Raw genomic sequence first — 13,847 nt, 5'->3', positions numbered from 1 at the left:
GGGAGAGAGAAGAAGGAAGGAAGGAAGGAAGAAAGAAAGGAAGAAAGAAATGAAGGAAGGAAAGAAGGAAAGAAAGAAAGGCCAGCCAAAATAGGTGGTAATAGGTCATCAATAACCAGATTAACCTTTGGGTAGAAAACGCCCTTTAATTGCCAAGATGGCAGTACTAAATGAAAGTTAATTAATGGCAAGGGTCCCAGATGTCAGAGTGGCTGGCACTTCCCTGTTGTATAAGCATTTAGGACACTGAGTCAGGAGGATCATATGTTCAAGACTTGCCTCTTCTACATAGTGAATTCCAGGATACCCTGAGATATAGTTTGTGGCCCTCTTTCAAAAGATCACACACATCAATGCACAGAACAGAATGAATCAGGGGCTCTGGTACCAGTGTTCCAAAGAAATTGGTAGAAGTATAGAATTGACCAGTGCCTGGGTCCCTTGATGGGGTGGAATTCTTTTTTAAATTAACAAAATATTGTATTTGTAGGGGTATGTGCACATTAGTGAAGCCCTTGGAAGTGGAGTTACAGACTGTTGTGAGCCACCTGATGTGGGTCCTCTGCAAGAGTAGTGCATGCTCCTAATCAATGAGCAATCTCTCCAGGGCAAGGTTCTTAGTGGATCAAAAAAGATATTCATAGCATCTACAGATTAGGAGGGAAGGAGTCCAGGTATTCAATTGAATGTGAACTGCTAAGGTTGAGCCGATTCTATTCACTTCTGGACATTCACCATGTTTGCTTAGATGAGGTTTTCTTTATTTGATTACAAACAGTTAAAATGTGATACTGTATTATTAGCACATTCCGGCTGTTGAGTTCATCATTTATAAAGCCAATCATGTAGAAAACTCTTTTTTTTCTTATTGCACCCAGGCCCAACTCTTCCCCTCCAGCTTTTCTTAAGAAAGGAAATACACCATTGGCTCTGGTTGCTGCTTTTCAACTTCCTGAACATGGCTTTCAGTATGGACCTCCCTCCTTTCCTGGCACTTATTGCTGGCAAGGAAACAAGAGTGCATAGTGGTTAAGAACACATGCTATTAATTTGGCAAGAGCTTTCAAATACTTGCCTTACAACTGTAGAAGTACAGTCAGTCATAAATCTCTCAAACCTCATTTTCTCCATTAGATAATGGTCGTGATACTTAATAATCACTTTGTAAGAACTGTAGAGATTTGTCACTGCTTGGTATATTATAATCCCTTAGTGAAAGTTATTTGTCATTATTATTATTGTTATTATTATTAGGGGCTTACGGATGGTTGTTTGAAGTAATAGTTGATTCAGGTTTAGTTCCTAAGTTCCCAATAAAGACTAGTAGCAAGCACTGGAGATCCTGGCCAGGAGTTTTCCAGGGGCAAAATCTTGGCAAACCTCCACTGTGTCCAGTTTTCTTTGGCTAGTGTCTAGAGGTCATATGTAAAACTTTAGACAGAAACAAGTGATGTTAGCTTGAAAGAAAAAAGAACCACGTTTCATGAAGTATTGTAGGCCCAGTTCATATGATTGGTCATAGTAAACTGTAGATGCTTATCCAATATTTGTTAAATATAAATCAAAGATTTCAATCCATATCAAGAGGACCATGATCAGACAAATGTAACATGGTCATCAGTTTGAAATTAGTCAATCCTCCATTTAAATGTACCATTTAAAAATATTTTTATAAAGTTAAAAATTTAACTATAGATTTTAAAGTTTATTTATCTGATACTAGAGATTGAACCCATGCTCAGGAAGTACTGTACACTCAGATTTAGGTCTCTATATTTTCACTAACATTTCCAGAAAAAAATCAGCCTTAATAATATGAAGACAAGAGATGAACAAGGTCAAGATTCAGCCCAGACAGTTCCTTGAGCAAAAGGAATAGAGGTTTAAGTGTGTGGAGGGGGGGGGAGGCAAACCCAGATGATACCTTCAAGATTCACCCCTGGAAATACTAGCTCCTAAGATATGGACAAATTCAAAGATATAGCAGAATGAAGCAAGACTTCTAGACTGAAGCTGGAAGGGACTGAAACCAAGACTGATTTCAATCAAATAAAAAATTTGAAGTTTTGGACATTGGAGATTGGCAAAAATGTGCAGAAACTGCTTGCTGGTTTTTGGTTTAAATACATATTAGACATGAAGATAGGAAGGCAGGAAATTCCTTCCTGAGCCGATTTTTCGGTAGTTATTTTATATCTATATCAGTATCTGCATCTGTGTCTATCTCTCTCTCTATCTCTATATATTGTAGGGGTGAATTAGTTAATTTGCTTTGGTTTCTGGTGTCTCACACATGCACTGCACCTGCCCAAGAGCTCTGGATTCACTAATGAAACACACAGGTGCCAGTTAATTTTGATATGCCTTGACTAGCTCAATAGCAGGGCATTCCTAAACCTCCCCACAGCTAGCAAACACTCCCCTCCTGTATTCCTTGATTATTACTTTCTAAATTTATATTTTATCTTTGCTGCCCTGTTACCTTCTGGGAAGCCCTTCACCTCCATTTCATAGGGCTGCTTTTCCTTTCCACCTACATTGCTGGATGATTTCTTTCCAGCTCTTAAATCTGATCCTTCTGCCTATGAGTCATGGCAATTCTCCTCTTCTGCCCCTCTCTCTTGGTCCCTTGCCCATGTAATCTAAAAGTCCTGCCTCTGTCTCCCTGCCCAGCCATTGGCTATAAGGCAATTCTTTATTACCAATTGAAACCAGCGGGTGTTTGTGGGTGGGGCAGGAACGGTCAGATCTGGAAGAGGCTTTGGGAGCTGAATTAAGACAAAGTATGAGAACAATTCCCAAACACACACATACATGCATACATATGAATGTATGTATGTATGTATGTATGTATGTATGTATGTATGTACACACACACACACACACACACACACACACACACACACACATTCTACTTCCTGATGACTAAGCTTTCAAATATATGAGCCAATGGGGCCATTTGTGGAGCTGGCTTACAGTTTCAGAGATTTAGTCCATAATCACCATGGTATGAAGAATGACAGCATCAGATAAGGTGCTGGGGGAGCTGAGAGTTCTACATCTTGATCCATAGGCAGCAGAAGGAGGAGACTTGATTTCACACTGGGCATAGCTTGAGCATGTAAGATCACAAAGCCTGTCCCTACAGTGAGACACTTCCTCCAACAAAGTTACATCTATTCCAACAAGGTCACGCCTCCTAATAGTGCCACTTTCCATAGGCTAAGCATTCAAACACTTGAGTCTATGAGGGTCAAACTTATTTAAACCATCACAGACCACTCCTTGGCCCCCACAGGCTTGGAGCCAAAGCATAATGCAAAATGCATTTATCCAACTTCAAAAGTCACGGGGGCCATTCTTATTCAAACCACCACACAGTGTCTTCAGTTTAAACATTAATCCATGGAGGCTTCATGGGCATTGTTCACACACACATACACACACACACAAACATGCAATTGTGTGTGTGCATAATATATGGCACATTTGTAGAAGTCAGAGGACAAACTCACAACCTCAGATATTGATTTTCAGCTTTTAATCCCCTTTGTGTCAGTCAGGGTCTCTCTGCTGTTTTTCTATTATACACATCAGGCTACCTGACCCGCAAATTTCCAGAGATTTTCCAGTCTCTGACTCCCATTTGCCACAGGCAATGGGATTGCCAATACTTCTGTAACCCATACTAATTTTACTTGAGTTTTAGAGATTTGAACTCAAATCCTCATGTCTGCATGGTAGGCACTTTTACCTACTGAACCATCTTCCATTCCTTACTAGCATACATGATTCTAGATTTCATTATGACATTTTTATATATGTCATTTTTTTTCTTTTTGGCTTGTCAGTCTTTCACCAGTTAAGGAACAAAAGAATACCAGTACCTTAGGGGAAAACACCCATGTTTGAAACTCTTCCATTCTCCCTTTTAACAGATCCAATCTCTGCGCTCACGGAGATTCGGCATCAGCCCACTTATTATCAAATCTGACAAAGTCTCTCAGGATTCGGAAAAAACTGATGACGATGACAGAACACCCAAGAACTCCAGAAGGAGGTCTTTACAGCATTCACCAACATCAAGGAAGGTGAATATTAGTTCTACTCTCAGGGATAGATTGGAACCATTAAAGATATACTTTCTTGTTCTATGTTCTTTTGTCATATCTCAACTCCGGGGACGAAGTAGAGTGATACTTTGGAAAAGAAATTGCCATTCTTGGCTTTTGATTTGCATCATTTTCCACTCGGTTTTACAAACCAAATAACCACCAATTTAGCTCATAAAGAATAGAAGACATTGTTTCAGAAATACATAATAATTTGTGGATATGTTCAGTTATCTTAAGAAAATTAAAATAGAGCTTCTTTAATTGAAGCCAACCTTGTACATTTTTAAATAAAAATTCAGAGCTTAGGCAATGCAATATTATTTCATAACTGTCCAGCATTAATAAAAGGCAATTTGCACACTAGTGCCATGCATATATGTTTTGTATGCTTAGATATGCCAACCAAATGCTACCCATTAACAATTGGCAAATTAGTTGATTGTAATGATATTAACAGCTCTGTGGTCAAATTTCTGTTTACCTTAATTGGTTGTTGTGAACCTAGATGAATTTAGAATTTGGAGCCATTAGTACTGGGAACTAAGAGTAAACAGAAACAGTTTATAATGAAAGTAACTAGCCAGTCAGAACAAAACTTTATTTTGATGCTAAAAAATACTGTAAAGGCATCTGGGGATGTGGCTGGTGACACTGTACTTGCCTATTCTTTGCAATGCTTTGACTTCAAATCCAAGCACTGAAAAAAAAAAGCTTGTATGAAGATAAGTAGCTTTTCACTATATATGCCAGAAATTAGGTTAGACCAAAATAAAAGCACATACTGACAGTAAGTGGAAGGAAAATCATTACTTTATGGAATTGGGTTATGACTATTTTCTGCCAAACACCACTAAATCAGATGGATTGGGATGGGATGTCTGAGTTGGTCGAAGGGTTGGATTAGATAACATTTTTTCTGTGTGTGGGCAAATGTGGCTAACATGAAAGTAAGCACACAAAACATTTTAGAGAATACTTCAGTGGAATTACACATACCCACTCCCACTGTCTACATCCGGCACTTGTTTGGTTCTCCCAAATGGAAACCCAGCACCTGTTAAGCAGTGACTCTCTATTCTTATTGTCTACCAACCTCTGATAACACTAATTGAATTTCTTTCCTATTTGATGTATTTCATATAAATAGAATGAATGATATGAGGTCTTTACAGATAGCTTTTTTCACTTAGCACATTGGGTTTGAAGTTCATCCATATTGTAGCATGTATCAGAGCTTCCTTCCTATTTGAGGCTGAATGGCTGTCCTTTGTTTGTAGGCATTACACTTTCTTGAACCATTCATCTATTGATGGATATTCATGTCTCAAAAACAAAACACAGCCCCTCAAATTGGACTGAGTTGAGTCAGATTAGCAGAGAGTAGTTATTGGGCTGTCAGGTAGAAGTTGAGTCTTTGGTATTACAGTGTGATTCCTATTTATTCCCATATGTGAGTGTCTGTGCTCTTTCTGCTATGATCCCAGACCTATTACTTCATTATGGTGAATCCAGGGGCCATGCTGTTGGCAGCAAAGGCAGCAGCAGCAGCTTCTAAGGATACAACTCTCATTGGCATCTAGTAGATAAGCTGGCCTGAGTGGATGATTCTTTAAGCAGATAGATGGCTCAGCCGACCCACTATGGTCCCTTACTCTCGTCCCCAAATGTTTCCCCACAAACCCACTTCCCATTGCCTTATCACAGAACAACAAGCAGAGTAGAAGAAAACATCCAGACAGGTTAAACAATGACTAAATCTCTGTTTTGGAGCAATTTGCATGCTCTTTCTTCTCTCAGCTGCTTCCCTCTACTGGCGGAGGAAGGGAATGCATGCCACCAATTACAGACCTCAATGCTCAGGCTTGCTTTCTCAGAATCCCGAGATTGAGATTGAGGCTTTATTTACGCAGTTGCCGCCACAGTTTCTTCCTTCCACGAGTCCTTAGGTAAAGAGTGAGGTCTCTGGTGTGTTTCAACTCCAGTCTGCAAACCACGTGGCTTTCTCTCAGATTACTCTCGCTCCTGCTGTTTGCAGCCTCTAGTCTGGTATAGGGGTTCAGTTCTTCACATTCGGTGAGAAAGGCAGTGAGTCTGAGCAGGTATCTCTACAGATAGTTAGGCTGAGCAGGGCTTAAGTCACTCCATACTTTAACCAGGGGATTCCCTTGTTTAGTGCTTCCCAGCACCCTGCCATTTCCCAGAACCTTGACTATGACAAGCCATACGAGAACCAGACTGCTAGAACTTTTTTTCAGAACCCTATTTAAGTGGAAAAATAATTGCATGTCGTCATGCACAAAGGACCAAATAAATCTTCACACTCATGAATGGAGTGGAACAGGTGAAAGTCACAGCTGATTAAATAACCCAATCTTAGTCCCATCGAAGGATAATTGTTTCTATGTTAACGTGTTCTAGGTTAGGGTGTCTGCAGTTTTCCATCATGTTGGCTGGTGGAGTTCTTTAGAATGCTGCCAGGCCACTTCCTTCTGACTACAATTCTTACGTTATTTTGGGTGGCTTTCTTCATAATTAATTCATTCTTAATGGCCAGTCTTTGTTAAATTCATGTGATAAATCAGAGGAGAGTATAATAACACCTTCCAATTATCATGTAGAAACTGTCAGTTTACAAAGCACTTTGTTTTCTCTATAAGACTTTAAAGGTATAAAAGAAAAGATACTATCGTGCCCTTTATAGATGAAACAAGTCAGGTTCAGAGAGGTGAAATGATTTGGATAAGGCCACAGAGCTGATCAGAGATAAATTTGAGATTTGAACCCAGGATCCTGTCCCAAATTCATAGTAGTTTTCATTGAACCATGTGAGCTTTAGCAGTCCTATACATTTGAACAACCAGTGCCCAGCAGTAGGAATGACATTGTTCATTAGCTAATACAATGGAGAAGCTGACAACTATCTCACCCCCAACATGTTAAATATCAGCTACCATTTATGGGGGTTTTCTTGTGTGAGAGTCACTGTGCTAAGCACTTCTCATGCATCAACTTATTTAATCTTTGTGATAACACATCAATGTCTCTATCAATAGTGAGGTTAGGGAACATGGGTCAGTCAATGGTATAGCCAGAACCTGAAATTAAGCGTTATTTAATTACAAATTCTGTGTACGTGTGTGTGTGCATGTGTGTGTGCACATGCTAAGGATGAAACCCAGGGCCTCATGTTCATAGAGCACATGCTTTACGACTGGTCCACATCCTCAAGCTTCCGTACTGCATATTCTTGTTTTCTATTTGCGTTAAAGAATTGAAGCAATTGCATTAAGAGGGAGGATGCAGGCTTCATTGAATCTCTACCTCCTAGAATGGTGACATTGCAAAAATGCCGGCTTCAACAGCTTTCATGTACCCAGGATTTGAGTGAAGCAGTAGCTGAGGGGACACCATCAGGAATGGGGATGTCCACTTCTTTGACACACCCCAAGGAGGGGAACATCAGTCAATAGCAAATCTTACACCCTATGCCAGCATCTCTTAGCAGAAACACCTCTTACTGAGAACAATCTTCCCATCAAGAGCTGCTGTGTCCCCTGGAGGCATTACCAAGGCAGTGTGCTTTACAGTGTCAGCTCACATAGATCCGACCCAGGCTCCCATCTACAGTGTCAGACCCTCCTGGACAGCTTCAGAATATATTTTCCCCAAAGTGCCAATTTTCCCCCAAATGTTGGATGGAACCTGGGGCTAATTGTCTGTAGGTTTTCCATTTTTTAAGGGTTGGTAGCCTAAGCTAGCCATGCATTCCAAATCCTCCTGCTTCGGCCTCTCAATTGCTGGGCTCATAGACTGCCACTGAGCATGCCTACTACTCTTACTTAACACAAGGCAGGACTTTCCGCTGTCCTCAGAAGCCAATCAAATTTCTGTTTATCTCAAAAATGTGAGGAGAAAGACAAGGGACCTAAATCATCATGGCCAAATGAATTAAAGTTAGCAATTAATTAAAGCAAGTTGTGTGTGTATGTGCATGTGTGTGCATGTGGTGTGTGCATGTGTGTGTGTGTGTGTGTGTGTGTGTGTGTGTGTATGTGTGTGAGTGTGTGGGCTGCTTTCCCCTAAAGTTGGGGTTCAAGAGGTCAGCATTGGATGTGAAGAAAATAAGGCTTTTATAGCTCAGGTGTCCAAATTAGAGATTTGGTGGACAAAATAGGTGGGGTTACAGGAGCAGAACATAAGCATAACAAGTTAGTTCTAATGACCTCCTGAAACAAATACATGATTGCAAGGTGGTCCTAACAAGGTAGTCCTAACAACAGGTAGTCATAAAAACCCTTAAAAACAAAAGTAGGGTTGCAAGATGGTTTTGAAACAAAGATGTGATTGGCATCTGTATTGGAACAGACAGTACAGAACAATTTGCAGTTAAGGTTACAAGATGTTTTTAAAACCTAAGATGGAGACAGGCTGGTTCTTCATATCCCTTTACCAGTATCTTATCAACTACGAAGAAATAGAGGGAAGCCTAACAACATACAGGGAAAAAGATGCAGTCATTAAAAGGATGCCCTAACAGTGCATAATTGATTGAGCTGCTTCTAGCTGGGTCTAGATATTTGACAGGAGGGAAAAATAGAACTGAAATGTGTTTTAATTTTTGAAAGAGCCTCTATTAACCTAGTTAATACCAAAAGAATGTCCAGTTTAGTCCTTTACCAACCAGTACTGAGGGACCCCTTACTATGCTTTGCCTGAAGCCCTAACCAGCTTTCTTCCCCAGAAAGGATGTCTATATTCAATCCCCTCTTACACACAGAAGAAAGGGAACCACATCCATCTACCTTAACACTCTGCACCTGAGTACAGACAGTATGACTTTGTCTGAGGACAGATAGAGGAGCTGGGAAACGAGAATTAGAGAAAGGAGTTCCATTCTTTCCTCACCTTTCTTTCACACTCCTGCTAGAAGAGGGTTTAATCTGCTCTCCTTGGATAACGCATGCTCTCTTATGATTGAATTCCTTGGTAACTATTCTAGGGAGGTACTAAACAATATAGCTGAGAGAAGAGATGGGGCCTAAGAAGGAACCAGGAGAAACCCATAGATTTCTGGATCCTGTTCTAATAAGACTGATGGGATTATTTGTGAAACCCATGTGCTTTGGTTTGAAGATGTGCTAGATCAGCTGTCAGTTCTTATCCTCTACCTTGGCTCTAAAATACCCACTTGGAGAGTTTGTCAAGCCATTCTAAGGCCCTTCTGCTGATATTCTTATCCTCCAGGTCTCTTTTATTTTGTTTTGGGTGCTGGGAATTGAAATCAGGGCCTTTTACATGCTAAACGATGCTCTACCACTGAGCTACATCCCCAGCTACTGTCCAGTCTTGACATGTCCCTCAAATGTACCTTTCAACACCCCCTTCTAGATGATTTTAACATTGGGGTGTATGAGTTCCTGAACTCTGTGCTAAGAAATACTGTCCGGAGCTCCAGAGTATAAACATTTTTTAGCCCACTGGTGGATTTAAGGAAATATATAAATCCAAATATATTCCATTTCCACACAAAATACTGTGAACTCACAAAAGGACCTCTGATGACTAGTTTGAATCATATGTCTGAGTGCAAGGCCCCATAATCAGGTGATTTTTCTTTGTCTTTTTAGTTCAGGTTGGAGGATAGATGTAGGCCAGTAATCAGATCAATGAAAGTTGAACTAACAAAAGAAGGCTGGGGCTAAGTTTGCTACCTCCTTGGCTTGTACTGTGATTTGGAATGAAGGACCTCCCTGTTGTACATACCCAATCTGGAAATCAATAGGCTTTGGCTTAGCCTGATCTTTCTGTTATATTCTAGAATGAGTGTTACTGGAGCAAGCAATGCTATTATGTAGTTTTCATACTGTAAGGTTTGGGAGGTCAAGTGAATGAAAATTGGTCTGTATGTCTTACCATTTAGGCATCCTACATTGGCTTTCATACAAAGCAACTTGCATGGTATCTTTTAGGATTTCCACATCTAGATCTTCTTCTTTTAATTGAAAATAGTGAAGCCTTAGACAGTAGGACTAAAATAACATGGGGAACAGACACAAGCTGAATAAGTTATTGGGATGGGTGTTTATAAGTTAGTGGATGACAGTTGCATAAAGAAGTTAAGAAAAGCCAGGCAGTGGTGGTGCACACCTTTAGTTCCAGCACTTGGGAGACAGAGGCAAGTGGATCTCTGAGTTTATGGCCAGCATGGTTACACAGTGAGTTCCAGGACACCTAGGGCCATGCAGAGAAACCTTGTCTCATAAAGAACAAAACAAAGAAAAGAAAAAAGTTACGGAAATCTTGGAACCACTGTTAATGCTGTGTGGTTGACCCCACAAAATAGATTTTGTATGTTTCTTTCACCTTGATTAGAAGTGAAACCAGATGAGCTAGGTTTATCGTTAGCGCTGCTGAGTCCCTAGACACTGAAATCGAGGACCATGTCTAGAGGCAAGATAAACAGATGAGGTTGTCCCTACATCTGCATACAGTGTTTGTGGAAAATGTGGGGACATGTGAACTCTAGCTTTTGCCAAGGGGTCCCTGGCATTGTGCAACACTACTTATAAGGGTAAACACAAAGGAAACATGACACCATGTGCTTCTGATGTCCAGGAGCGAGATGACACATCACCTGCTATTCAATATGACTTCTGTGCAGGTACTTAGGAGTGAGCGGCGAGCTCTGGTGTGTCTCTTGGAGGTGTAGAAAATGTTGTGTCCACAATCCTTGTTGGGACTATTTTAAAGTTCCTACTACAGAATGGAACCAGGTGTCCCAGATCCAAATAGTTTCTGGAGATGGAGCCCACTATAATGAGGACAAGGTTAGAGCCTTTCTCTATGTTTCATTGGAGGCTGGAGAAGTCAGTTCCTGGAGTCTTCCCATGAGCCTTGCACCTACGAACTGTAAATATAAATAACATTAGTGTGCTGTCTATGAAAACACAGCTTGCAAAGAGGCCTTCTTCCAAGTGGATTTTTTCCCTCCCTAACTTTCCAGCACAGCAATCCCAGAGGCCCATTGAGTTTTACCCATCCAGGAATGCACCTCTCTTTCTAGCCAGATGTCTTCCTGTCACTGAGAAGGGACATGGGACAAGAGAACATACAAGCATTCCACCTTGTAAATGCCAATATGTGCTTGTGTTCTAATTGTGAGGGCAGCAGAGCACCCTTGTTGCCTTCTGAGAGAAGGAGAACCCCAAATTTCTTCCTATATCTCATTTTCATTTACAAAGGACCCAAAGTGTGGTATTTAAACTGAAAGGGGAAAGGAAGTGGATAGTCATCCATGAAAGGCTTCCTTACACATTCCTTAGCAACGGAGAAGCATTTCCTGCTTCGAGATCAGGAACAGCATCTGTATGGATTTGACTCACTTATTTTTTCCCACTCTCCAGAGTGTCTCTGAAATGTCCTCGGATGCCAAGCAATCACAGTCTTCTGAAAGCAGCACTCAGCATGTCTCCGGTTTCAGTACCCCAGCCACCTCACAGGGCTGCTTGGATTCTTCAGCTGCTAAACACAAAATAGCTTTAAACCCCCAGAAGCAGAAGAAGAAGTTAAGTTCCACATCTGTAAGTCTTTCATGAGATCCTGCATTAAACTGTGTGAGAAAAGGTCTAGCCTATGCCCACTGCTGCTAGGAAACTATATGGGTATAGATGTATCCAACCTTTTGACATTGTGCCATGGCATTGTTATCTACAAAGCTCACTCTTCAGAAGCATGCAGCTGAATTATAAACAGGTGCCCAAAATATCTCATAATGCTTTAAGTTTGTGATTTTGGGTTGGGCCACAGTCATAGATATCTTTGGCTAAATGTGGCCATGTGCTTCCTGAGGGACATAGGTTGAATACATTTGATGGGAGATACATACTCTAAGTGGGGATAGTAATGTATATGGCACTGTCCCAGCCTTGATGTGTGCAGTGGGTGAGCAAGCTTGCGTTGGCTGCATGAAACGTCCTGTCTGTTTGAAAACTCCTATAAATGGAATGAGAAAAGCATAAACAGAGTTAACCTTATACAACCTGCTTATTGGTTTAGTGCCTGGACATCCCCCGAGTCCTCTCTGAAGAAAGTACTCAAACCTAGTCTGGATAAAGATTCATTGATTTTTTGATAATATGAGACTCAGGAGTTATAAACTGCAGCACTGCCCTACTTAGTTGGAGATTAGGCATCCAGCAATTCCAGTCATTCCTAATTCAGCTGCTAACTCTTCCAAAGGCCTCCACACATTGACACAGAGTGCTGCCACATGAGTTACTAGCAAGCAGAGCTACAATTAGGCAAAGCTAATGAGTTAGAATCTTAGCAGTGGGGTCTAGAGAGATGGCTCAGTGGTCGATAGCTCATACTACTCTTACTGAGGACCTGGCTTTGGTTCTTAGCACCCATGCCAGGTGTAAACTGTAACTCCGGCACCAGTTATTAAATGTCCTCTTCTGGACTGCTTAAGTACCTGCAGTCACACATGCACAGACACACACATAGACACTCCATATACATGTAATTTAAAAAGATAAATATTTGAGAATTTCTTTAAAATCACATGACAGCAAGTATGTTAAGTAAACTGCTTGTCACGAAGTGTGTGGATCCAAATTTGATCCCTAACACTCATGTAAAAAGATGGGTATAGGAGAGAGATCTGCTTCCTACAAGTCATCCTTTGATCTCCACACACTCTCCGTGGCACATGCACATTCATTTGCCCATGAGTATGTTCATTCACAAATACACAGAGATAAATGAATGCAATAAATCCTTTTAAAAGAAAACAAAAAACTCTAATTATTTTGTAAGAGGTTTCCAATTACAGTTAAGAAATCAAAGATACTGGTGTTTAAAGGGATCTGTCAGCTAAAAAGAAATTAGCCAGTCAAACGCCCAATTATTTATTTGGATACTCTGGACTAAAATAGATGGAAGACTAGCTAGCACAAATCTTTTAAAAGAAGAGCATGAAAGTGAAAATAATTCAGGTACTCACCCAAAGTTACCTCTACCATTCAAAAGCTACCATGAAGTCTCAGCAACATGATAGCCTAAACATAAGCTGAACAAGAAACACATCAATAGACATGCCAAAGTGAATGTAAGAAAGCCCATGAGGCCTCAATACTATGCACAAAGAAATATAGGCAACTAAGGAATGCTGAGATTGGGAGAAAGAGTCTTCCCCAGGGTAGAACACAACTCGTTTTTTAATGCCAGATGGTTAGCCCCGAAAATATACATACAAGTAATGCTATATAGATTGAGCAGATACTATTTAGGAATACAGATACACATACATATATGCATGCAATAACAATGAAAAAATGTCACCAATTTGAAAGGGAACAACGAGGAATACATGGCAAGATTTGGAGGAGTTGAGGGGAGGGAGAAACATGTAATGATATTACAATATCAAAACTAAAAATGGAAAAAAAAAGACATCTCAGTTTTGTTTTAGCACATGGATAAAATCTGAGTGGTGAGGACAGTCTCAGGAGCAGGGTGATCCAGAGGCCAAGGCCTACACACGAGGTGGGCCTCTGGACACCTCACTGCCACCCAGGAGGCAGGTGATCCACTACGGGAGACTTTGGGCAAGCATTCTAGCATTTTGCTTGCTGCCTAGCTCACTTGTGAAAAGGTCTGAGGATCATGCCAATTGAAATAAAGTTCATATTCTCTCATTCTCTCTCTCTCTCTCTCTCTCTCTCTCTCTCT

General features: G+C 40.7%; 1 protein-coding gene across 1 annotated transcript in view; it reads left to right on the top strand.

Annotated features, from left to right (window-relative positions):
- The window catches only part of Kiaa1210 (KIAA1210 ortholog), a 119,253-nt gene that overhangs the window by 92,285 nt on the left and 13,121 nt on the right, over nt 1-13,847 (top strand). The window contains exons 4-5 of the mRNA XM_028773133.1: nt 3,939-4,091; nt 11,519-11,695. Coding sequence (XP_028628966.1) covers nt 3,939-4,091; nt 11,519-11,695 — 330 coding nt within the window. The remainder of the gene's footprint in view (nt 1-3,938; nt 4,092-11,518; nt 11,696-13,847) is intronic.

This window comes from Grammomys surdaster, unplaced genomic scaffold, assembly GCF_004785775.1.
Source record: "Grammomys surdaster isolate TR1022 unplaced genomic scaffold, NIH_TR_1.0 222, whole genome shotgun sequence".
Classification (NCBI taxonomy): Eukaryota; Metazoa; Chordata; class Mammalia; order Rodentia; family Muridae; genus Grammomys; species Grammomys surdaster.
The sequence above is the reverse complement of the archived record's forward strand: the minus strand, read 5'-3'. Positions and strand labels throughout refer to the sequence as shown.